Source organism: Vombatus ursinus, unplaced genomic scaffold (genome assembly GCF_900497805.2).
Source record: "Vombatus ursinus unplaced genomic scaffold, bare-nosed wombat genome assembly UNPS02014808.1, whole genome shotgun sequence".
NCBI classification, from domain to species: domain Eukaryota; kingdom Metazoa; phylum Chordata; class Mammalia; order Diprotodontia; family Vombatidae; genus Vombatus; species Vombatus ursinus.
Window position 1 is genome coordinate 4138399 of NW_020954586.1, and position 27074 is coordinate 4165472.

The 27074-nt window shown below is 45.9% G+C and overlaps 1 protein-coding gene across 2 annotated transcripts in view; it reads right to left on the minus strand.

The window, feature by feature from the left end:
- The window catches only part of PDE6D (phosphodiesterase 6D), a 62871-nt gene extending 36152 nt beyond the window's left edge, over positions 1 to 26719 (minus strand). For both annotated transcript variants that reach the window (XM_027875283.1, XM_027875282.1), the window contains exon 1: positions 26624 to 26719. In XM_027875283.1, coding sequence (XP_027731084.1) covers positions 26624 to 26673 — 50 coding nt within the window. In that variant the 5' untranslated portion in view covers positions 26674 to 26719. The remainder of the gene's footprint in view (positions 1 to 26623) is intronic.
- Between the last annotated feature and the right edge of the window lie 355 nt (positions 26720 to 27074).

A 27074-nucleotide genomic window follows, 5' to 3' on the forward strand; every position in this document is an offset into this window, starting at 1 on the left:
AGTGCTTTAAGGTTTGTAAAGCACTTTCCAGAGATGATCTCATTGGAGCTAGGTGGTAACCAAGGTAGATAATTCAAACACACGATGACACACAAACATGCCAGAAAGGGACAAAAGCTCTGTGTGAGAAGCAGGGAGGACTCTGGGAGAAGCATTTGAGACAAGCTTCCAACAAGCCAAAAGGAGACAGAAGGACTCTCCAGGCATATAATGCAGTGTAAGCGAAGATGTGTAGACAAGGCATCACAGAGTGTGTTCCGAAGGCAGCAGGCAGTTCAGCTGGGTTTTAGCAAAAATTGTCATTAGACCACTTGGAAGGGACTGATAATTAGATAAGTCTGGAAAAATAGGACTCAGCTAGCCTGAGGAAGGCCTTGAATGTCAGGCAGTAAGAATTCATTGAAGATTTCTGCACTTAGTTTGGCGACAGTATGAGATGGAATCGGTGTGGTTGAAAAAAATCAGACTGTTCCAAGAGCATATCGTCTGTTACCGTTTTCTTCAATAGATGCCATGGTCATCCTCTCCGAGCGAGTATGCTAGGATCTGAAGGTTCAGTTACTCCCAAGTTCATTTTATAATTCTGAGAACACACAGCTAACCTTCTATTTAAGGAGCCAGAATTACTTTTAGTTTCAAACTTTTCTATACTGATTCAAGTAGGGCTAAGACTGGACTGAGCACAAACATAACCAATAACCCTTTTGCCAAGGTGGTCCCCACAGGCCTCACTGAAAACTCCTACAGCTACAGAACAGATCTTTATTCCTTCTGTAAAGAAAGACCACTTGGCAAGAGGCCTCCATTCTTACTAACCCAGTATTACAAGTAGATACTACTGTAAAATTGTAGGATAGCTGTTTATTCCTAAAGGTTGCAGTTGGCTTTCCTGGGTTATGTCATATAGCAAAGATCAATCACACAATTTTGAAATTTTCAGGATGTAGACCCTATTCCTTTCTGGTTTGTCCAAACGTAGCTAAAGGCATCCAGGTGCACAAAAAGAAACAGGGGAAACTCAACAGGAAGACATCAGCTTTCCTTAAAGCAGAACAGGGGATGGTGCAAAGTAAGCCAAAATCTGTAGCCAGTATGTACTCTAGGCACAAAGATTTGAAGACAAGTTTAGAAACATAAGCCCCTGCCATAAAACACATGATAAGGTGGTGTAAACAACATTTCAAATCTTTTTTGAGCATAAATTCTCAGAGAATTAAATTTCAAAGGTTCAAAAGGTTAAAAAACACTAATAGTGAAGTGGCGCACTGGGCCCACTGCAGGTCTGTCCAGAGGGTTTATGTTAACGATTCTTCCTTGAACCTTCAATCATTGCCCGCCAAACTGCCCCGGACTATGCTTCTCATCACTCAGAACAGGCTCCGAGGCTAAGATGTTGAATGAATTTACACTCAAGTATTCTGTCACTGGATGTATTCTGCATCACTTTCAACTTTACTGAAGCAGACCTTGGATATGAAATCAAGACAAATAAAAACCACAGCAAAATGGTTACTGAGCTACAAAATCACAGTTTTGGCATCGAAAGGGACGTCACCAGGCATCCAATCCAACCCATCTCTGAAAAGCCTCCATGGCACCTGCTACACCTGACAAATGGGCATCTGGCCTTTGCCTGAAGACCCAAAGGCCTCTGGAGGCAGCCCTCTGGACTCTGGGGCCACTCTGGGGGAAGATTTTCCTGACATGCAGCCTCAATTCTCCCTCTTACAACCTGGAGCCAGCGCTCCTTCCGAGCACTGCCTGTGGGGCCCAGCAGGACAAGGCTCCTTTGACCCGAGAGCTTTTCAGATACTTTGAGAAGCCACCAGGTTTTCCCGGAGTCTTCACTTTTCCAGGCGAAACATCCCAAGTTCCTTCAACCAGTCCCTGCAGGACACAGACTTAAAGCCCTTCACCATTCTGGTTATTCTCCTCTAAGTAATTTCTTAAAAATCACTTCAGCCTGTCTCAAACTGGGAAGCCCTGACTTGCTCAGAAATTAGAATTAGTGCAAGGGAAGAGAGTCACCTAAAATTTCCTTCCTGTTTCTGTTGTTTGAGAAGAGAGGAGGGGAGAGGGAGGGAATCATGTTTTCACTTAAGAATGGTTTTTCATATAAACGGCATCACTCCTAAGCATCTATTTCTAAGGTAGGGGCTGGCAGAGCAGAGAGTCACAGATGACCCCCAGAGAAAAACATGTGGCTCAGCACTGACTTACTGAGGGCAAAAAGAAAGACACTTTGAAAAGGAAGAGCGGTTGACCATTAAGCTTCCTTGGTCCTTCTCATTTCATCTGGGTCTTATTCTAATAGAAAATGCTTTCTAGCTGTGGACCTGACTTAATATGGCTTTTGCCTCATACAGCCACTGTGTGGAACCACAGAGTTTAACACTGAGGTCACTGGAACAGATTGTGAGCTGAAAGATCTCCGAAGTCATCTAGTCTGGGCCTTTCACTTTACAGGAGGGAAGATGAGGCCTACTGAGGAGACCTGTTTGAGGCCACCACGGGATGGAGCAGAGCCGGGTTTCAAACCAAGGTCTCTTGGCTCCAAATCCAGCTGCTTTTTGCCGCTGCTTCCTCCAACACTTGTAGCAAGTTAGTTTTTATTTTTTTTTACCCTAAATGTAGAAGTTCACATTTATCCTTATCATATTTCACCTTGTTCATTTTTATTTAGGACGTCAGCATAGAACAGGATGAATATACAAATTTGTCTTCCAGATCTTCATTCAAGAACAGAGGCCTGGGGCAGCTATTAAAGAGAAGTGTGGGGCCTTGACCCTGGTGTCCTGTCACCTTTCCAAAGCTTTCTAATTCATTTTTCTGCCCACTCTGTTCCTAGAACTCAGCCCACAAGATGCTTGGGAACCACAATGTAGCCAAGGAGCCGAGACTGTTACAAGTGAAGAGCTCCCTCTCATCAGTTCCCCCGAAGGGCCCAGGAGAGAAGCCCAGAGGAGCAGGTCTCCCCAGGCACCCCCTGCGGGAGTCAACAATAAGCAACAGCTTCCTTCCCTTCATGCTCAGGGAAAACAAAACAAAAAAACCCTGACTTTGGCCCTCCTGCAGAAGCGCTGGCCTCCCTCAGCTGCTGATAGCCAAGGCATCTCTCACATTCTTTCTGAGAAGAGGAAAGGGCTTTTGTTTCGAGGACTACTTTCCTCTGGAAAACGGGATTTAATATCAGGAAGGTTTTTAGAGAAATGAATAAATAAAATGCTTAAGGCAAATAAGGCGTCTAACTATACGGCTTCTTGACCTGCGTTTCTCTTGACATTTCTAGAAACTGCAACCTAATTTCTGATGTAAAAGCAGACAGCGTGGAAGCTCTTTGAGGGCAGGGCCTACCTTGTTTCTGCCTTGGGAGCCCTGAGCACAGAATTCAATTAAATAATTCCCATGGAGCAACTGATTCTGAAGATTTAAGAGTTTCTGCTTACAAATACAGAAGAACATCAAGTGAAGGACTTCAATGACAAACAGAAAGAATATTATTAGGCAATCTCTACTGCTTTGGGTTTCTCAGATCATGACTTAAGAAATATGACTCTGGTGGGGCAGCGAGGTGGCGCAGTGGATAGAGCACCAGCCCTGGAGTCAGAAGGACCTGAGTTCAAATCTGGCCTCAGACACTTACTAGCTGTGTGACCCTGGGCAAGTCACTTAACCCTGTCTCACCAAAAAAAAAAGAAGAAGAAATATGACTCTAGCACAATACTTGGTTTTTATTAGACACTGACTGATTGAGGGCCAACGTATGAGTTGTTGTGCCAGGAACTGTGAGGGTCCCCGTCATCAAGAGAGTGCAAATGGCTGAGGGCTTGGATGTAAATTTGGGTTTGGGTGTAAACTGCACTGCTGACACCAGCTGTGTGACCCCGGCCAGGTTTCTTAACCTCTCTGAGGCTCAATTTCCTCATCTGTTAAATGAAGAATTGGGTTTTGATGTTGCCTAAGGTCCCTCCCATCTCTAACTCTGTGATCCTACAAGATGAAGGTACAAAATAAAGAGAACACTTAGGGATGTGGCATTGGAAAAAGCCTTTTGAATGTCAGAGTGGAGTAAGGAGGCACGAGGGAAGGGAAGAATTTAGCTGCTTGTTAATCTTTTAAAAATTAAATATACGAGGGAAAAGAAGGTCAGAAAGGAGCACCAGCAGGGCAGCTTTGAAAGCTCCGAGCTGAATTTGTTCTACACTTCAGAAAAACAAGCCGTGCAGCTTCGTGTACCATCCTCCTTTTGTTGTACTAGGCCCATTTATTTTTGGTGTTTGAGTTCATAATAAAAACCGAACAAAGAAATGTTCCAGAGCACTGAGCGCTGCCTGCCATTCCGTTCAGGAATGCTGCCCAGCCTTCTACTAAGCACTTCCCTTCCGTGACAAGGTGACAAAAACTTTCGTGCCATCTCTGACTCCTCCTAATTACTGCCTACATCAGACCCCTTTCATTTTCTGCTGCAAGGCGAAAAAAATTAAGTATTTGGCAATAGAAAAGATACCTGATAGGAATGATTTCTTAACGGCTAAATCTGGTGACACTTTCTGCTTCCTCATCCTTCTCGCCCTCCCTGTGGTAAGTATCTGGCCCTGCTGAGCCCCTTCTCCTGCTGGGTACTTTGCTGGTTTTGGTCCAGTTTCCTTTGCTCGATTTTCACCCGTGTCACTAACTGTAGGTTCCCTCGAGGCCTGGGATCCCCTGAGGCTCTCTTCTCTTTTACTCTTCCTTATCCACCTCTCATTGTCTCTCGGGGGTTCCATCAGCACAGTCCCATTTATACAGGTGACTCCCAGATCTGACTCTACAGTCCTAGTGTCTCTCTGTTCAAGGCTCCAGGCCCACATCACCAGCTGCTGATTGGACATTTCAAACTGGCTCAGAGACATCTCCAAATCAGTGGCTTCCAAAGAGAACTCCTCACCTCCCTCTTCCCCATCCAAACCTCCCTCTTCTTATCATCCTCCAGTTACTCAGACTTATGCTCTCAACACCATCTCCAATTCTTCTCATGCCACGGGTCCAATTGGGTGCCAAGTCTCATCATTTCTGCCTTCCCATCTCTTCTATGTGTGCCCCTCCCTCCACCCACACAACCCAGCACTAGACCAGGGCCTCGTCACCTCTCACCTGGATCACCAGCCCTGCCTTGTAATTGGTCTCCTGTCTCAATTCTCTCTCCACTCGAATCCATCCTTGGTTACCAAAGTAATTTTCCTCAAGTACAGGCCTGACCATGCCACCCGCTCATCAATCAACTCCCATGGCTCCTTATTACCTCCAGGATCAAATTTAAAGCTGTAACAACCTGACCCTTTCCTCCCTTTCCCATCTTCTTACACTTTGCTACCGTCCATGAACTCGATCATTCAGGACACTGGCCTGTTTGTCATTCCCTGCATGTGATGCCTCATTCCTTTCAGAGGCCCCAGCCTCCTCCAACACCCCTCCCCCAGCAGCCTGATCCTTCACGTGCTGTACACATCTTGAACATACAGTCACCTCCATTAGGATTTATGCTCTTTGAAGACTTTCTATATATCCCCCAGCACTGGTCATAGCTCCTGATACCCGTTCATCATTTAAGAAAAGTTTGGTGACTGAAAATACTCCAAAACAAGAAAGAAACTAACATGTGAAAAGATGGAAACTCAAGTTTTGTGAAGATGACAAAAGGAGCACAAGAAGAGGGAGAAGTCAGAAACTGATCAAAGGTCACCTCGACAAAGTTCCTGGGTCACAAATCTTGAATTCATCTTTTCTCTCACTTTCTGTTCCGCTTTCTCTGCTTCATTTCTTTTTAATTGAGCCAGAAGACACAAGGCAGTGCCTTGCTTTGTTTTGCAAAAAAGGTCAGTTTCTTCTGTTCAAAATTTTGTCTTCTCATAAACTGGCCCCAAACTAAAAGATGGGTTTGTTAGATGAGTGGTTTTTACCTCCAACTGAAATAACAATTTAAAATATTAAAAAACAAACTCTCAGTGAAATTTTTTTGGGGAGGCAATAGGGGTTAAGTGATTTGCCCAGGGTCACACAGCCAGTAAGTGTGTGAGGCTGGATTTGAACTCAGGTCCTCCTGACTCCAGGGCCAGCGCTCTATCTACTGCGCCACCTAGCGGCCTCCATTCTCAGTGAACTTTAAACAATCTGAATAAACATTTAAATTTAGAAAATCAAGTCCTCCATAATAAATCTCCTGTTCCCACACTAACCAAATGACTTAATCTCTGTAAATATTCTGCCTGTCTTCCAGATTTCCCCTGCTTTCCACTCCTCTCTGAGGAAACCCCGTCCTCCACTTTGCTTTCTCCTCGATTCAAACTTTAAAGAAAATTCCTCTCTCGAATCTGTTGGTTTGCTGTTTACACAAGCCAGGAAAGAGAAGCCCTGGATGGCCTGGAGCCGTCTCTGGAGACAGCCACTAGCGTCAGTTAATAGCAGCCTTTGGAGAAGGAGCCTTCGGTCCCCAGTGGCATGGTGCCAGGCCTCTTGGGGATGTAGCTCCTCCCCATCGAAAAGAGCAGAGGGAACACAGGGAGAGATGAGAAAGTCAAGCAAATGAGGCCCCTGGCCCTTTCTGCCAACACTCTCTCAGCTCCCAGGCAGGAGAGGAAGTGAGGCCATGCAGGCATGGAAGGATCCAGATTCCAATTCCCATTAGTAAAAATTCCCCCATTATTTAAAGTTTCTAAATTTTCCAAAAGGGAGCAAGGGTTATCATAGGGCACTGGCAGAGGGCCAGAGCCCAGCCCCACCGCGGCCTTGCTGTGTGGCCCTAGATAAGTTAAGGGCTCAAGGCCTTAGGTTCCTCATCTAACAAATGGGGAGATATGATGAAGAGACCCAGAGAAGGCAGAGCTGCTCACCTCTTGATTTTGCTTCCATTCTTTGCCAAGGCCCCAGAAACGACAGAACAAGAGTAGCTAACAAGGTTCTAGTTCCCTAAGATCAGCAGGGAGATAAGAAAGCTCCCACACTTCTCTGACACCTCTGGCCTCAGGTCCTGAAAGAAGTGGCCAGTGGGGTTGTGAGCGCTCAGACTCTGGAGAACACAAAGCCCGCCACAAGAATGGGGCAGTTTTTCAAAAAGGGAAGGGAGTGGGGCCTGAGAAGTACGGCGGCCTGAGAGCTTGACTGTGATTCCTGCAAAAGTTCTAGATTGTGATGATCTAGAAGAGGCATCCACGATCATGAAGAGCTGCCACGGCATAACCACGACCAAAGCACGCCAGATGAACCACGCCATTTCCTTTGCAGCCAGGGTCACTAGACTGACAGAAGCAGGGGCAGCCAGAGTTAGCGCTTACCTAGATTTGAGCAAAGCGCCTGACGGTCTCTCCTGCTGTTCTTGTGAAACAAGCAGAGAGACGGGAGACAGAAGACAGCACAAAGGGACTAGGAAGGTCTTGGGTCTGCTGGATCCTGACTGCATAGATCACATCTGGGCTCCTGAGTTCACTTTGGGCTGCCCTGTCTATGAAAGGACAGCAGCTAGGCAGTGCTGCAGTACAGACAGCCAGGTCTGGAGTCGGGAAGACCTGGGTTCAAATCCAGCCTCAGACACTTACCAGCCGTGTCACCCTAGGCAAGACACTTAACCCTGTTGGCCTCGGTTTCCTCATCTGTAAAATGAGCTGGAGAAGGAAATGGCAAACCATGGCAAACCACTCCTGCATCTCTGCCAAGAAAACCCCAAATGGGGTCACGAAGAGTCTGACATGACTGAAAACATCTGAACTACAACAACAATACATCTTTGAAACTAGTAATAACATGCTGGTTGTCCTGTGGAAGCAGAATCAGACTCAGTCAGCTTGGCCCAAAGGACCAAAAAAGGAGGGGCCTTGTTTGGGTGGTCGCTGCAAAGAGACACATATAGGAAAGATGTAAAAAAGAACTTTCTAACAAAACAGAGCCTGGTCCAAAGCGGAATGAGATGCTTTGAGAGGCAGAAGCTCCTCTTTACTGAAGCTATTCAAGCAAAAGCTCGGTGATCCCTTGCTGGAGAGATGGCAATTGTCTGTCCTTCATTCTTGAAGAGGACCATGACATTGGGAAGGGGATGCCATAACTTACAAGTGAACTGGATTTAAGTGAGGCAGAGTTGTGCAGGGAGACGTCGCAAATAGGAGACAATGCTAGACTTGGAGGTTCGGTTCCACCCCAGAATTACTAACTATGTGACTGCGGGGAAGTCAGGTAATTTTTCTCAGCCTCAGTTTTCTCCTCTATGAACTGGGAATAATCATCCCTAAAGCACTTAACTCCGGGCTGCTGTGAGGATCGAGCACTCTGCCCCACAAATGCCAGCCTGTACAGCTTCTGTGGTCGCAGTGTAGTCAGGGCAGCCAGCTGCTGAGGTCCCTTCTGGCTCGGGGCGTTCCAGGAGGACTCAGAGCAGGGCGTCTGAAGGCCGGCTCCTCTGAACTCACTATGAGCCTCAGTTCCAGATCACTTCCATCTCACTGTTACCTGTTTCTGCAACTGTCAAACCATTTTGTAAACATGAAAAATGTTTCCCGTCTGACTTATTCATTTCTCTCTTCGTCCTTTACATCTTTCTTCAAGTTTCTCATCAGAACTTGCTTCTTGGGAAAATTCTTTCTAGACCTGCCTGAAGAGAGCTGACGAGAGGCAGAGAATTAAACCACCTGGGCTTCTTGTCCATTTCCTCCCTTTGAGCAACTCTAAGCACTGCCTGGACATATTTTCAGAATCACAGAACATGAGAACTAAAAGGGCCTCAGAGGCCAAGCCCTCCCTGAAGCAGGAGTCCCTTCTTCACCATTTTCCAAAAACAGGTGTCTGGCCTCCAGAATCCTCACCTACTGAGGCAGCCGATTCCACATGGTAGCAGCTATGATTATTAAGCGTCATTCCTTGTGCTGAGCCGAAACCTCTCTTCACGCCTTCCTTGCTTGACTGGATCTACTATAGATTTATATGATCTAATCCCAACCAAAGACTAGGTGTTGCACGCCCATGCTTTTATTCTCCTCTCACTGACTTTTCTATCACACTCCCATTGCAGTTTCTAAACTCCCTCCTCAGCCCCTCCCTTTCAGGAGATCTCTCCTCTTACCCTGAGCTACTTCTCCTTCTCCATTCTAGACCTCCCACGCCACCATGGTCCCTCATGCCCTCCTGTGCTCCAGTTTCTCATGAAGGGATGGCCCTTTTCCTCACCAAAGCCAACATCTCTCCTTGTGCCCTCAATCATGTTCTCTCTTTACCGCCTCCCTCTCAAATCCTCAACCTCTCTTAGCCATGGCCTACACACATGCCCAGGTTTTCTCCCAATTTTAAAAAGCTCTCATTTGACCTCACCCCCTCATTCCCTCAAATTATTATTCCTTATCACTCCACCCTTTCACAGCCAAATTCTTAGAAAAAGTCATTTACACCTGATCTCTCCACTGTCACTCGTCCCACGCATATCTCACTCCTCTGTAATCTGCCTTCCAGCCCCACCAATTCACTAAGACCGCTCTTCAGGGTTACCAAAGCACATAGCTGTGAAATCCGACAGCTCCTTCTTAAGTCAAGGATCCATCAAAGTTCAAGCATCAATTTCACTTCCTTTCACTGGGCCCATCACTTCACAAAGAGCTTGTTGAAGCCAAATTCCTTCATTTGGTGTATTAGCTACCCTCCCATCCAGCTGTATTGCATCTGTACATTTCCTCAGCATGCTGTCCATGTTTTAATCCAAGTCCTGGTAAAATCATTAAACAGATCAGGGCCAAGGACAAAGCCCTACAGAATACCAATAGAGTGGACACTAATACACTGATTAACATTCTTTGGGCACACTTGATCAGTTTCCAAATTTGCTTATTTATCCACCCTCCATCTCTCAGTCTCATCTATAAGGACACCACACAGTGTTAGAGAAATTCCTTCCTATAATCCTGATGTCCTACAGCATTTTCTGATGTGACTGTTAGCATATTATTATTCTTGCAATAATAATAATAGACATTTACATGTAACACTATTCTTTACACATATTATTTCATTCGAGTCTCTCAATGATGCTGTGGATTAAGTACTACAGTTATCATTCTTCTTCTTCTTCTTCTTCTCATTTTATGTATGAGGAAACTGAGGAACACATGTACTAAATTTCAGAGAAGGCAGGATTTGATTTTCTTGACTCCAGTCCAGCTCTATTCACTGAATTACCTTGCCTCCCTATTGATGCGATAAACTTAGGGGCAAGGACTATTCCAAAGTTGATATAATGCTCAGCTCCACCGAGAACTCCAAAAAGGCTGAATGACAACAGGCCCCTGGGCATAAATAGGGCTGTGTGGCCCAAGCAACAAGTCATTTCTGTACTCTCTAACCCACTTAAATTCTGAAACCACCAAGTAAAAACAATCAAGGTTTTCAGAAACAAAGTCAGTTGTCCTAGACTCTTCTGTCAGTAGTTTGAAACAGGAACACAAGAACAAAAGATGAACAGGCTAGAAAGTTGGCCTAAGACAGTGACCATTTTTCAGACTCGAATGTGACAGAAAACAACAAAAAGGGGCTTTGTTTCCTGAGTTAAAGATTTAGAAAGAGATCCTTTCTGGAAGCCAGTCGACCTCGTCTTTAGTTTTCACTGCCTTCTGTGACACTAAGAAAAGGACATTTAAGTGATGCCATCCCATCATAATGTAGTCTCCAGCTCATGACCCACAGAGGCAGCTAGGTGGCACAATGGCTAAATGCTGGGCCTGGAGTCAGAAGGACTCGAGTTCAAATCTGGTCTCAGACACTTAGCAAGTCGGGGGCAAACCTCAGTTTCCTCAACTGTAAAGTGGGGCTAATAATAGTATCTACCTCCCAGAGTTGTTGTAAGGATTAAAGGAGATAATATTTGTAAAATGCTCAGCACATAGTACCTGGCATCTGACACATAATAGGTGCTATGAAAACATTAGCTATTAATATGCTGCTCTGGAAATGATGTCAGCTTGGCTCCCACTTCTCTTTCAAGGACTCTGCTGTTTTGGTAACCCCGACAGTGACTTCCTCCCAAAACCGCAGCACCAGAAGGCCACAGACGTGGAGCGGGAAGGGCAGGGAAGGTCTCAGGAGGACCACACATTCTCCCGTCTTGTCAAATCTGTTAACACCAAGCCTTTCTCCCACACTAAGACCTCAGCTGGACTTCCCTCTGCTGTCTTCTCCTATTTACTGGGGACAACTTGAGAAACTACAGATGGATGGATCGCTGGGAAATCAGAATTCAGTCCATTGGAAACTTAAGTCCTTATGACAAGTGAATGTAATGGGTTAGAGACGTCCTCATGAAACAATGCTCGGCCAGAGCAAAAGCACCATACTTGGAAAGAATACAATCAACATTTGGGAAACAGTCAAGGCGTGTAATTTGTTAAAGAGAAAAAGATCAATATTGAACCATGAGGAACAATCTGCCACTCACTGACAAAACCAAACAGAAACAAATTCTCCTTTATCTAATGGGTTTAACACTCCAGGGACACATTCAACTGGGCGTCAGAGGTTGGATAGAAACACACTAGAAAAGACACACCCAAGGAGGAGCCCTTAGAGACTGCAGGGGGCTTGGCAATTGTGTTTCCCCAAGAAAAGTTGGTATGTTGGCCTATCCCAGGGGCCAAACCCCCAGAGGCCTGGCTACTGATTCCTTCAGATTAGGAAGCAAATCATTTAATTTGGTGACATGTGGAGGTTCCCTTGACCCATGTATGCCATCCATATTTGAGAGATTTTTAAAGGTATATGATCTGAATATTACCTGGTTTAAAAAAGAAACACTGGGTTGTGGAAGATGATGAATCTGTAAAAAGTCTTCAATTTAAAAACAAAAAAATTTAAGCTGAAGACATCTAATTTTAATGAGGTACACAAACTTTGGAATGTCATCACCTCATGTGGCCTGTATCTCTGCGGCCACCCCCATGGTCGCTGCTTAGAGCTGAGGCTTGTTCTGGGGCATCTCAGCTGGCAGTGCCTAACGCAGAGCAAACAGCTTCATGGGGGCAGTGGTTTTACTAACCGCTCAGGAACTTTAGAAAAGTCCATCACTTCCTAAATGGAAACAGACCCAGGGCTTTAAAACAAGGTTAACAGTAACAATATCATCTTACATTGGTGAGGACTCTTTTTTTAGGCTGGCCCAGTGGACAGAGAGCGAGCCTGAAAGCCAACAATCGGGTTAGGGTACTGCCTCTTTGTCACGTGCTGGCTGGGTGACTCGGCCCCTCGGTGCCCCAGGGTACTCTCTGAGGCATCCTTTGCAGAGAAGGTGCCCACCCACCCTGGGAGGGAGGGCTTACTCATGAGGAGTTCCCCATCCCAATGAAGGTCTCTTCTCCATGGACTGCTCCATTTAATCTTCACGAGAGCCCTGTAGGAGACAGAGAAGGTATCCTCCCCCCCATGTTAGCCGTGAGAAGATCGGGATCTGTCTTCGAAGGCTATTCACTCTCCTTGCCTCTCTGCACCCAGTCACGTGCCTGCTCACTCTCTACAACATCTCTCACACCACCTCCCAAGTTCAGGCCATCAGCATCTCTCCTCCAGACACTAACGCCTTCCCGTAGGCTCCCTGCCTCCAGCCTCCGCCCCTCCATCGCCTGCTTCCCACAGGTGCCAAATAATCTTCCTAATGCACAGATCTGATTATGTCCCTATTCAAACTCTCCCATGGTTCCCTATTACTTAGTGGCTAGAAACCTTTCAGGCTGGCACTGAAGACCCCCCCCATCTGGCCTCCACCTCCCTTTCCAGCCTTATTTCACATCACCCCCACTCATCCACCCTGCCTTCCCATTAAACTAGGAGGTATTTTTTAACCCTGACCTGCCATCTCCTGTCTCCATGTATTCACACAGGCCTGGGTTCCCTGGAGGCAGCTGAGTGGTGCTGATCATGGAGGCAGGAATGCAGTATTAGCTGTCTGATCCTGGGCACTTTACTTAACCTCTCTCAGCCTCAGCTTCCCTTTTCTGTAAAAACTCCAATAAGAGAACATATGTAAAGTGCTTGCAAACCTTAACTCCTGCACAAATGCTCAATGGTCTTCTCATTTCTATCTGTCAAAAGCCTTCCCTTCTCGGCTCAGCTCAGGAGCCAGAATCTCCCCGATTCAGACAGAGGGCTCCCCAGGGCCCTCCGTCCAGCCCGCTCTCACACTCTCAGCTATGACCCTCTTAGTTCCCTCAAACCCCACAAGCTGTCAAGGTCAAGCACTGAATCATCTTTCCCTCTTTGTCTCCCTAGTATTCAGCACAATTCTTCACGATCTTTAGGTGCTTAATAAACGTCTGATGAACAGGCCATGTCACCCACACTCTGTCTCTTGCTTCAACAACGTTTGGACAGAACAGAACCAGGCTCCTCCTAGTCCAGTGCACCCTCGACCCAAGACTTTCCTGCAGCCCAACAGTTTGTTGTCCACCCCCCCCAGAACCTGGGAGGGGCCCCCAACCTGCCCTTCACCTGCCTCTCTCCAGGCCCAGCAGTCTCCTTTTCCACTAGCCCCCTGCCTCCCTCGAGTCATGAGCCCCTCCTCTCAGATCTACTAAAACCTCTCTCCCAGGCAAAGGCCTCCATCACAGCCTGGCCAGCCTCCATCTCCTCCTCCCCCCATTCCTGCCCAGCGTGTTGCACTTTGTGGGGAGCTGGTGAAATAAAAGCACAAAGGCATTTCAGTCCCTTCTGCGGCACCAGAACTTGTGTCCTTCTCCGGGCTTGGACAAACCTGCCCCAGATGAGTGGGGTCATTCCCTGGATGCTATGGAGGCTGTCCTGATCCCAAAGAGAGCCCTGACCTAGGCCCTACTGAAGCTGTGAGCACTAAGCTCTAGCTGCACCCACATTTCTGCGACTTCCCAGAGTGCCATTTCCAAGGGGAAAGGGGAAAGCTGCTGAAGGATCTGGGTAACCAGCTGACCACCAGATGCCACAAACAACGAGGCCACAAGGCTGGGCCAGCCCAGGTCTCATCAAGACACTCAGAATGAAGTATCATTGGCCCCTGGGCCTTTCCAGCCCGGCCTGAAATGCTTCTCAAGCTCTGGCCCCAGCACCAGCCCTAAAGTTAAGTACAGGAATAAATCTTTCTTGTAACAACAAAAGCACGAACACTTTGAGCTCATCCCTCCAGCTGCAAGCATTCTCCCCCCACCCAAAGCTTCCCAGAGCCCTTTGTCCCGCTTTCTTTTCTGAGCCCATCATGCCTTTCCTGGTATTAGGCTCATCTGTGTCCATGTCACATGCCTCTCACCTCCAGCAAAATGGAAGTTTGTTGAGGGCGTGACCGTCGCTGGAGCTCCTGCACCCGGCCCACTAGCTTAGGCGGGTTTCTTACTCCACCTGTGATTTTTCTGGCAGAGGAAGTCAGGAAACTCCCTGTGCCAATGGCAATGGGCTGCTTCCCTGCAGCTTACGATCACTGAGGAGCTAAGGGGCTTGCTTAGCCTAGATGTCTGAGGAGAGCTTCTCAGTCACATCTTCCTGAGTCTGAGGCCACTCTACCCACCTGGCCTCTCACCTGGCACACTGCGTGCACTTGAGAAATGCTGGCTGAATTTACTGCATTTGAACTTGCTGAAGTGAAGTGCCTTCCTAAAGTCCACAGCAAGTGGGGCAGAGCCAACCTGAGAACCCCTTTCCTTTCTCAGACCCACACTGCCTCCAGGCAAGGCCTCAAGGGCCATTCTATGCCTCAGTTCACTCTTCAATTTCCATCACTTGGCAGTGACCGATCCAAGAAGCCAGTGGGCCATGGAGGCTTCTCCTCCGGGGCGTCTGCAGCCATTTCATGGGAGTAATGATAATATACCTGCATTATTGACTCTCTATCCAACTTCTCCATAAAGTATAGTAATGGCTTAGAAACAAACCCAAACCTTTGGGTCCCAGGTAATGTTCTCTGTTTTCATTAAATCAAATTATAGAATGCTCAAGACATGGGTTCTCTCCCTCAACATATATAATTTTTAAATGTTCTTTTTCTCCTACAAAAGAAGTCACATTTCATAAGTGGAATTCTTTCTCCAACCTTTCCTTTTAACTTCATTTCTAATGTCTGATCTTAGATTGGGTATTTTGCATTTCTTTTCTTCTTATTTCACACATGCTGCTTACACCAAGATTTCTAAACCAAAGGGAAGTAGGTAATCTCCTTACATCTCATATGCATAAGGAAAGAGCAGGTAAGGACAGGTTTCCTGGACCATCTGGCTAGCAAGAACAACAGGGCCTCGGCTGGAGAGATGTTGAAATAATTCTCCTCAATACATTTACATTAGTCAATAGCTATGCTTTTTACTGGTCCAGAGGCTTTTAACTTTTCTGCAACTGGATTAGTCAAACTCAGAGATAGCTCCAGCATCATGCAAAGGCTTCTCTACAAGAGCAAAACAAATGCATCCCATGGGAGAAAAAAAGAAAACACTATCAAAGATTACTCCAAGCTTTTCCTGGGCCTCAGGTGGGATTTTAGGAAGAGTCAAGGAATATTTGTATGCTTGAGGCAAAAACTGACCTCCAACCAAGGTCAATTCACCCTCTCACAATCTTAAACTGTATTTTCTTATTCACTGATTAAATTTCAGGGCTGGCTATCCAACTGACCCAAATCATAAGAGAATAAATGGAGCAATGTCTTTGAAAAAGAAGGACCAAGACCTCCTTGTTTTTCCCCTAGGGACAATGAACAATCACACAACCAAGACTCAATCCGGGCCTACAGAATGCTTTTTTTTTCCCTAAGGCAATAGGGAGTCATTGAATGTTTCTGAGCAGGAGAAACAACATAGTCTGATTCAGCAGTTGTGTAAAGCAGTGGGGGGGGGGGGGGAATGAAATGGAAATGGGGATCACTAATCCCTACAGAGGACTCCTGTAGGCTGCAGATGGCCTTAGTTTTCAAATGTAATGTTACTACTTTCTTGTATTTTTATTTCTTTGGTGGACCCTTTTCCGGTTATATGTAATCTGATGTGGGAGGCACTCAGAGTGGTGATACAGATCATGGCGGGCCAGACTCGAGTTCAACACCTTTTCTATGGAGAATGAGCACCAAACTGCAAAGATAGAGAAGAGAATTGAAGATATCTATAACCAACTTTTTCCCATCAGTAACGGTGGCAGCATATTTGGATCATGACTCCTAAGCTTCCATGCACTAGCTGGAGCAGGAGGCTGTCAAACACTGAAGAAACCAGGGCAGGAAGTACAGCCTGCCTAGATCAGGTACGTGCAGACCAGGCAGGCCCAGGCCCCACATGACTCCTCTCCTGCACAATGAGGGACAGTAATGTGACCCCACACACGGTATGAAGAGGGGGGAGAGGTTGGAAGCCTCCAGTAAAAGGGTTATCAGGCCACCTTGAAGACCTGACTCTGCCACAAGCATCCCTGCCCTTAACCCCCAACATCCTCTTCCTGAGTCAGGGATCCACCCCTCAGGGCAGGGCTAACCTCTGAACCACCCAGGCACCCACAGCAGCAGCTACCACAGGCACCATGGGGAAAACCTGCCCCTCCCAGACCACCTCATGGCTATGGCAAACACCCTTCGGAGGATGGGCTCTGACTAGTAAGAGAAAGTTTGAATATTTCACTAGACGACACAATTTTATGGATACCCAGGTATCAATTCTTAAGGTTATCTGAAAGAGGGAAGAATACTAAAAAGCTTAGGGAAAAAATCATGGATCATACTACCAAAAAGAGGTCAGTCAGTTAATAAACATTTATTAAATGTGTGCCAGGCACTGTGCTATACACTGGGGAGACAAAAAAAGGCAAAAGACAGTCCCTGCCCTCAAGAAGCTTACACTTTAACAAGAAAGACAACCAGCAAACTATATGCATGATAAACAGGAGATAACTAAAAAAGGGAAGGCACTGGAATTAAGAGGGGTTAGGTCCAGGAGAAAGAGGTGATCAAGAAAACATCAATAACCACTGACCCATAAAGAGTGTGGGCAACAGGGCTCAATGGTCCAGAAGTCAAGGAGGATGAGGACCGAGAGAAGACCACCAGACTTGGCTATGAAGGAAGAGATTCTTTGAAAGCAAAGCACAGAGCAGTGGCGACCACCCCAGAAGACTGGAATGATGCTCACCCTCTCGGATCTGGCCAGGGTGCGGTGGCTTGAGGTTTTTGCTTGACTCTGCTTATTTGGAACAAGGAGGTGTTGGAGGAGGAGGAGGAGGAGTCTATGGAATATGCAAATAATGTTTAAAAAAAAAAGAAAGCGTTTTTTTAAAAGTACTTCATTGGCAGTCTTTGTGACAGTATTTTCTGCAATGTGGGCCTGCTAGAAACCAAATTACAAGAGAATGAAAAGTGTTCAGTAAAGGTAAAGAGGGTAGTAGTAAATGCGAGGAGAGAGTTACGGAGATACCTGAACATACAGTGGAAAAGAAGCCAGGAGCTAGGGAAATGCTCAAAGAATTTTGTTAGAAAATCCAGTCTTGTCTTTTAGTGCCATTCTTAAAAATCACTAATTATATTTCTTCCTGAAAGTCCTGAAGCAGAGGGCTAGGGGGCACCACAGTGCACAAAGCACTGGGCATGGAGTAAGAAAGACCTGAGTTCAAATTCAGACTTGAGCAGGTCACTCTGTGAGCCTTAGTTTCCTCAACTGTAAAATGAGGTTCATAAGAGCACCTAACTTCACAGAGTTGTTGTTAGGCTCAAATGAGATACTAATTGTAAAGTGCTTAGCCTGGCATTGTAAGCGCTATTATTATTTTTTTCATGAAAGAAACACATTTAAGAGGAAGTCACCAAGCATATCAATGCAGAAACTTCAGGTGTTTGTACACTGCTGAAGATACAATGAGATGACAACTAGGGAATGGAGCTCCTTCACAGGAACCAGCAAAGTTCGGAAGTGTAAGAGCAGGCCTCCCAAAGCAAAGAAGCAAAAGGCTGAACCGTTGCCTTAGAGTGATTAAATCAAACTTGGCTTGAAGATTACTAAAATGTAAAAGGTTCTGCACAAACAACACAGAGGCAGCTACTATTAGAAAAAAAGCAGGTAAATGAGCAAAAAATCTCGGTGGCAAATTTCTCGGATAAGGATCTCATTTTTAAGATCTATAGGGAACTGCTTTAAATTTCTAAGAATTAGAGCCATTCTCCAATTGATAAATGCTCAAAAGATATGGACAGTAGTAAGAGGAAGAAATCCAAGCTAGTTATAGATGTATTAAAAATGCTCTAAATAACTAAGAATTAGAGAAATAAAAATTAAAACAGCTCTCAGTTTCCACCTCACACTAGTCAGATTGGTAAAGTTGGCCAAAAAAAAGGAAAACGATAAATGCTGGAAAAGCTATGGGAAAACAGGCACATTAATGGAGCTGTGAACTGCCTCTGCCATTCTGGAAAGCAATTTGGAACTACGGCCCAAAAGCCAGTAAACAGTTACATATATCCTCTGACCCAGCAGTACTGTTACTAGGTCTATACTCCAAAGAAATCAAAAAAGAAAAAAGGGATCTCTATATACAAAACTATTTATAGCGGCATTTTTTTTTTTTTTTTTTGTGGTGGCAAAGAATTGGGAATTGAGGAATGACTGAACAGGTTGTAGTCCCAGAATGTGATGGAATACTAATAATATACAGCTAGCATTTATATTTGGTTGTAAGGCTTTACAAATATTATCTCATTTGATCCTCACAACCACCTTGGGAGGCAAGTGCTATTACTATCATCATTTTACAGATGAGGAAACTGAGGTAAACAGGGTCACACAGCTTTTAAGTGTCCAAGGCAGGATTTGAACTCAGGCCTTTCTGATTCCAGGGCCATGGTTCTATCCACTGCACCACCCAGCTACTTAATGTGCAGTAAGAAATGACAAAGGGGTGGTTTAAGAGAAACCAAACAAGACTTGTTTGAATTGATATAGAATGAAATGATCAGAACCAGGAGAAAAATTTACACAAGAACAAGAATATACCATAAAGACAAACAACTTTGAAAGACTTAGGAATGCTGAGCAATGAAATGGCCAAGCAGGACTCCACATGATGAAACAAACTGCCCACCTCCTGACAAAGAGGGGATAGAGTCAGGGTGCAGATAGAGACATATTTTTGGGGGGAAATGGCCACTAGAGGAATTTGTTTTGCTTGGTTATATGTATGTGTAACAGGGATTTTGTTTTTCTTACCTTCTCAACAAGGGGAAGGGGAGGTGGGAGGTAGAGAAAGTCGACTTTCATCCAGGAAAAAAATTTAATTAATTTAAAACCAGGAAATAAGAATTATGTGCAAAAATAGTTTTCAGGATCATCACAATTCAAGTTTAGCCTAAACTCAAGAAGTAAGGAAAGAGAAATTTGGCTGTATTTCTTTTTCAAAATGTCCAGTGTGTTTTAAAGTATGATAAATTATTACGGATCACTGTAAGACTACCAGTAAAAACATGCACCACATCACACAAAATAAGACCATCAGAAGAAGAGTTAGAATGGGTTCATTCTAACTCCATGGTATTAATCTTCATTTATTTTGCACTGCTATTTTTTTCCCCCATTTTCATTATATATTGTATTTCCAGAGGATGGAGACCAGTATTTTGAAGGGTCAAGAAAGTATGTCATATGACAAATGGTTTTTAAAAAACTAAGAATGTTTAGCCTGGAAAAGGAAGAAAAAAAAAGTTCTGGGGTGGAGAAGGAAACAAAATGATGACTGTTCTCAAATATCTGAAGAACTGTCACAGAGAAGAACTGACCAGATTGAGTGTGTGTGTTAGCAGAAAACAAACTCAGGCCTACGGGTTCCAGTTCAGAGGATCAGATTTAAAGCTGCAAGGGCCCTCAGAGGCCCACTGAGGCCAAACCACTCATTTTACTTTAAGAGGACATGGAAGCTCAGAGCCAGGACAGGACTTGCTCAGGGGCCCAAGAGCTAACAAGCGTCTGAGGCAGGATCTGAACATAAGCTTTCCTCAGCCCAAGTCCAGAACTCTATTCACCCCACCCTGTACCTCACTAAGGGACTGAGGCAGATTTTAGCTGCAAGTTAGAGCTTCTAACAATTAAAACAGTCTGAAAATGGAAGGGGCAGCCTCAGGAAATAGGAGACTTTCTCTCCGGGATGTTTAAATAGAGGCTGGATGCCAGAACACTTGTCAGGAATGTCAAAGGCATTCGTGTTGCAGCGAAGTCTGGCCTGGATGTCCTCTGAAGGTCCTTCAACCTTTGGGATTTCTATTTCCAACTGTGGGACCCAGAATCAATCTGCTGCACTAGGTGCTAAGTTGGCCAGAAGGCTGGGTGTCAGGCCTGCCCACAGCAGAATCAAGCCCCATTTATTAATTCCACAAACTTACTTTTTTGAATGTTAATTGTGTAGCAAGGGGAAAAAAAGATAAGACTAGGTTCTTGTCTTCATGCATACACATGTATACACGCAAATATCCACATCTCACCTTAATTTAGAATGTGATAAGTGCTACCAAAGTGCTATAGGAATTCAGAGAGGAGGGGGGAGTGAAATTCAGGAAGTCTTCATGGGCAAAGTGTCCTTTGGGCTGAACCCTGAAAGACGGCATAATTCTGAATAGAGGAGGTGGCGGTAAGGGCATTCCGGGGCAGGGGGAAGAGGGGGGACCTAGAAAGCCAAGTTAAGATCACTCTGTAGACAGTCCTGACTGCGACACTACATAGTCTGAGCTATAATCAACTGGCAATAGGGAGCCCCAGAGGGCTTCTGAGTGGGAGTGTGCTTGAGTTCCAGAGCTGTTTCAGGAGAACAGCTGACTGATGGCAGGGCTTAATGAATTTAGGCAGTTATTACACACCCAAGGTGAAAGGTAATGAGGCCTAGAACAGAAACAGAATAGGAAGGAGGATAACAATAGCTCAAATTTATATGGCTCCTTAAGGTTCACTAAGTGCTTTACAGATGTTATCTCCTTTGATCCTGGTGAAATGGGCTCCATTATCATCATCACCATTTTACAGATAAGGAAAGTGAGTCTGGCAAAGGTTAAGTGACTTACCAAGAGTCACTTAGCTAGTAAGGCAGGTTTGGAACTCAGGTCTTTCTGCCTCCAGGTCCAACCCTCTAGCCTTGGTGCCTACTTGCCTGAGAAGGAGAATGTTCATGAGCGACCATGGGTTTGAGCCAACAGGACTGGGTAGTGGTGAAAGGAGGAGAAATGAGGCTCAAGGACGAGAAAGGAGCAGAAGCTCAGAAGCTTCAAGTCTGGGCAAATGGGAAGAAGACAAGTGGGGGAACACTGGAAAGCGGGGATCCTTGACTCGGGCATTCTAAGTTTCCAGTCCTGGACACGTGATGCCATGGTTTGCCCTTCTCAGTGAATCGCCAGAGCCTGAGCGCTGTTCCAGACTCCGGTGCTGGAGACGGGATCAAGAGGACCTGTAAGAGGTAGAGCTGCAATTTGGGATGAGGGAAAGTGAGGCATTGAAGTACGGTCTCCAGCTTCTCATCAAACCAGGTAACTACAACAAAGCAAACTGTCACCCACAACCATGCTGGTAAGTGGCAAGTAACGAGTAAAGATAATGAAGGACAGAGGAATTCAGTGAAAGGAATGACACCACGTGGATTGCCTGGAAAGAAGCCACGGGGCTTAGGCCTGATACTCTATAAGCAACAGGGAAAAATCATCTTCAAGGCTTCAAATGATTTGATTTTATCAAGTTACTGCAGCCTGCCTCTTTTCTTTCCTTTTCTTTCCTCTGCCATTTAAAAAAGGCAAACAATACAGAACTCATGTCATCCTGTCATCCTGCACAGGGGCCACGGTCCCTTCTGTCTCATTTCCACTTGAGTGCCTGTGCTGGCCGAGCAGCTCCTCCCGGCCTCTAGAGCCTGACCGAGCCCAAGAAAGCTTCGCCTCACAGAACCACAGTCCCTCAGACACCACCTACTCCAGACGGTCCCTGAGCCAGGATCTCTGGGCTATCATCCCTGACAGATCGACAGAGGTCTGGACCTTTGCTTCCCTTTCCCTGGCCCTCCCTGTCACTCTTCCTTACAAAGCATAGGCAGTTATCTTTTGATAATCCAAGTTAAACTCAAGAAACCTGCCTAAACTCTGAGTCTGTATTTCCCAAACCTCCTCTACACTTAAGTGGATAGCTGTGGTCTAAAACTAAAGGGACTGAAGACATTCAAAGCAGTAATTTAGGAAGGAATGGAAAGGTTTTTGTTTTTTTTTAGTTATCTTTTTCTTGGCCAAGAGAATCTAGACATTAAGTTTAAAAGCACTTATTTAGAGGACAGCTAGGTGGCGCAGTGGATACAGCACTGGCCCTGGATTCAGGAGGACCTGAGTTCAAATCCAGCCTCAGACACATAACACTTACTAGCTGTGTGACCCTGGGCAAGTCACTTAACCCCACTGTCTAGCCAAAAACAAAAAAAAATAAAAGCATTTATTTAGTATTTTGGGAAAATCATTAAACAATGAGAAACTAGGTGGTCAAGTGGATAGCGTGTCAGGTGTGGAGTCAGGAAGACTCATTTTCCTGAGTTCAAATCCAGCCTCAGACCCTCGCTAGCTATGTGACCCTAGGCAAGTCACTTAACCCCATTTGCCCCAGTTTCCTCATCTGTAAAATGAGCTGGAGAAGGAAACAGCAAACCACTCCAGTATCTTTGCCAAGAAAACCTCAAACAGGGTCACGAAGAGTTGGACACAACTGAAAACGACTGAACAACAAATTAAACAACAAATATTTATTGAATGGCTAATTAAAAACAGGACATCATGAGTGGAAGGTCATCTGGTCAAAAACACCATGCTTAGAAAATCTAGCCAAGTAATTCAGTTAAATTGATTAATTTAAATTTTGATTATTAAAAATGCTTAAAAGCGGATCAAGCATCTATCATACACAGGGTCCTGTGGAAAAAAGAGTTTATGCTTTCAAGTAGTTTAGAATCTCCTGAGGGGGGGGTGTAACACATACAGGAATAAGTAACTATGAAATAAACACATAGTAAATTTAGGAGTGAGAGGGTACCAAGAAGGGCCACGTGGAGGAAGCGGACTTCACAGGAAACTCTGGACTTTAAGTCGCAGAGGTGAGGAGGGCGTGCCCTCCTGGCACCGGGGAGAGCCTCAATGGAGGCAGAAAGTACAGGGTCCTTACCAAGGAATAGCTAGCAGGCCAGCATGACTGGAGCGAGTGAGTGTGTGAAGGAGAGTAACGAAAAACAGGACTGCCAAGGTAGCTGGGATTATATTGTGGGGTGCTTTAATGCCAGGCTAAGGGTTTGGAATGAAGGGAATGAACGAAGACTTCCGAGCAAAAGAATGACCACGTTAGCTAAGGCTATGGTTTCAGACTATCAGTCTGGCAGCTCTGTGGAGGATGGACTTTAGTGGGGACATGGGAAGCAGGATCCCCAATCAGAAGGCCAATAGTACAGGTGAAAGCTGATGAGATCTAAGATATGAGCTGCACAGAGGAAGCCTGATGGGACAGATGTTGTGAAAGGAGAGTCTACACGACTGGACAACTAATTGAATACAGAAGATGAGAGAGAGGAAAGAATCAAGAATGACTCCTGCCTCCAACTGTCTAAACCCTTTGACCCTGAGACTCTCTTACTGGGCTAAACCCCATCGGAATCCACTGATATACACCAAAATATTGACAGCAGCACTTTTTGTGACAGCAAAAGCTTGGAAACAAGGGAGATGCCCATTGACTGAGGAATGACTAAACCAATTGTGGTACATGAAGGTAAAAGAATATTCCTGTGCTGTAAGAAATGATATATGCGATGAATACAGAGAAGCATGGACAGAGCTACATGAACTGAGCCACAATGAGGTAAGCAGAGCCAAGAAAATAATAGACACAGTAATGACGACAATATTAACAGACAGAACCACAGAAGCAAAGGTGAATGTAGCAAAATTATAAAGATCAAGTATGACTTGAATGAAGAGATACGAGAGGAGATTCCCAACTCCCTGCTTTGTGAAGGTGCGAAGGCCGTACATGTTACACATGGTACAAATTTTTGCGCCTTCTTTTTGACATACTGATTGGTTGTGCTGATTCCCCCCCCCCTTTTTTTGCCTATTAAAAATACTATTTGGTATATGAGATGGCTTTCTGGAAGACAGAGAGAAAGGGATAGTGGAGAAGATTCTGATGATATAAAAAAACAAAACACATCAATACAAATGTATTTATTTTTTAAAAAAAGAATGACTACAAGACTGTAAACCTGGGTGACTAGAAGGATAATGGTACACTCAACAGGATCAGGAAAGTTTGGAGGAAGAACAAGTTTGAGGATAGGTTCCATTTTGGACATTCTAACAAGCAAGCACTTAGCAATGCAGCGTTTAAGTTCAAGAAAGAGATCAGAACTAGATATATAGATTAGGGAGCCATCAGCAAAGAGATGATAATTGAACCCATGGGAGCTGATAACAACCCAAGGGGGAGAAAAGAGAACAGGACCCAGGTCAAAACCCAGAGGGACTCACATACAGGAGCAGGAGAAAGATGATGATCCTGCAAAGGAAATTTAAGAAAGAAGGCTAAAAGAGGTAGGAGGAGATCCAAGAGAGAGAAAGGCACCAAAGCCAAGGAGAGGTTGTAAAAGTGTGGGGAAATTCTACATCACTGTTACTCTTAGCCTAAAGGGATGTCATATTAGACATCCAAGAAGGCGGTTCTCTTTAGGTCACCAAAACTTAGACCGATTTTATTTTTACCTAAAAGCAACTTCCTAGTTTTTCATCCTCAGCCCTCACATACCAGGCATTACTAACCAAAAGAATACAACTGGAGGGGATTTAATCTAATTGCTGCCATGCTTTTTTTCCCTATATTAACTTTCCTTGAATTTGTTCAACATAGGCCCCAGTTTCCCGGCAAGGTTGTGTCCCAGCACATACACATCATTAGTGGATTGATGAATTCACCTTCCTACTTAGAAGATTGCCACAGGTTCTGAATTCTTACCAATCCCTACATTTATATCTCAGCTACTTATTCTTCAGTCTTCTCAAGAGGAAAAGGTGGTGCCCACTTCCTGCTCTGCTCATAAGCCATCAACAGATAACTTTCCGATTTCTAGCAACACATTAATTTGAACGAGGCAAAAGTTAAACTGCTCACTGTTATGGAAGGCACCTTCAAAAATAAGTGGTTATCTCTTTCCTGAAAGCTGCATACATGTTAAATGACCAAGCCCCGGATTATTCGGGGAAAAGGGGAAGAAATAATCCATAGTCATGGGAGTGGAAAAAACAGAAGCATGCCACTATCCACCAGTAAAACTCTATCCCTTTACAGGAGCATGGTGATTAGTTCTTGGAATCCAATTCAGAGAAAAGTACAGTAACAGTATGTCAAACTATATAAGAAGCGGTAAAGCTAAGTTAACAGCCCTGACTATCCAAGGCTGAAAGTTTTTCATAAGAGGGAAGTAAGCAAACTGATGGGGCATTTTCACAAAAAGAAGCAAAAACAAAGTACATCTGTCCTCCTTATATTTCCGGTCTCACCCACAAAGCTTCTTGGGCCTTTTTGGTATTTTGCATTCTATAAACTGCTACTGACAAAACGACATAGACAGAGGAAAAAATAAGCTTTCTGAAACTATGAGACTGCTGAGAAGGCATTCCCTACATCCCCAAACCTCTGGAGAGGAAGGTGTAGCCAGCACCTTGTGGCCAGCCCTAGCGTAATGACTATGTTTTAACTGCAAGAGCCACTCTGACAAATGGTCTTTTTTTAACCTTATTGATTTGTTTTGGGCAAGTAGACCTTGAAAGAAAACTTTAAGATAGCAGAGTTAGCAAGAACAAGATAGGAGAAATGAATAAAGACGAAGTAAAAGTAAGTACGAAAAGATTGCACTCTTTTTCTATTTGCATTACAGTATTTATAAATTAACACTGCACTGGGAACAAAATAATGGGTGTAACGAAACTTCTTTGTGCTACAAAGCTGGGAAAAGGTTACCAAAGCAAAACGCAATAAAATGGCAAGACGAACGCTTTCTGTACTTCGGCTCTCCCTCAAGGAGATCAAGCCCAAAAGAAAGCAAGAAAGAGACAAGGGACACTACCCCACACCACCAGGTCCAAGCTCACGACCGAAGGATCTACAAGCGCCGCGTGTGCATCGCTGTGGATCCGAAGGGAAAACAAACAGCCAGCTTCGGGGCTGAAAAGGAGGAGCAAAGAGCATCGGAGGGGCGGCCCCGCTCCACTTAGCCTGGCTTAGTCAGTCTTCCACTCCGGCACCGGATTAATGAGAGCTGGCAGGAAGGCAGGCACTGAATGCCGACGTGAAAGGCGGCCCCCCGGCACAGGCTGGGTGGGCGCCATCCCCGGAGCACCCACCTCCTTAGGGCCGGCCCCTCCCTCCCTTCCGGGACACTCGCTGGTCCCGCTCTCTCGCCCCCCTCTCCCGGCACCCCGACTTTCTGGGTGAGCCCCCGCTTTCTCCCCCATTCTCCCAGGCAGGGGCAGCCCGGCCCCCCCGCAGCGCCCCTCATCCCCCGGCTAGTCCCCTCAGCTCGAGGCCCCCGGCCGCCCCCTGCCCAGGGTCCCCCCAGTTCCAGCCCCTGCCCGGGACGTCCCCCCGGGGGCGGATACAGCTTGAAGCCCCTCAGGATCTCCCGGGCCCGCTCGTCCTCGGTGGACATGACGAGGCGCCGGCGGCTCCGGGCGGCGCTGCCCCGGAGCGAGTCACCTGCAGCGGGCAGCGCCGGGGGCGGCAGCAGCGGCGATGGCGGAGGCGGCAGCGGGAGGGGAGCCGGAGCCGGGGCCGGGCCGGGGCCGGGGGCCGGAGCGAGATTCTCGGCTGAAGAGGCGGCGGCGACTGAGGCGGCCGCGGTTCCCGCCCCCCCTCCCCCACTCCGGCCCGCCCTCCGCCCCTTTGACCAATGGGAAGCCGCTATCCTGCCGGGGGCCGGCCCCTCTTCGTGGATGGGCATCTTATCCTGCCAATAGGAGAAGGAGCGGCTTCGGCGGGGGAAGGAGGAGCGTCCCTTCGGAGGACCAGCTCTCGGTCGTCATCCTCCCCACCCGGCCTGAGACGGGAGCC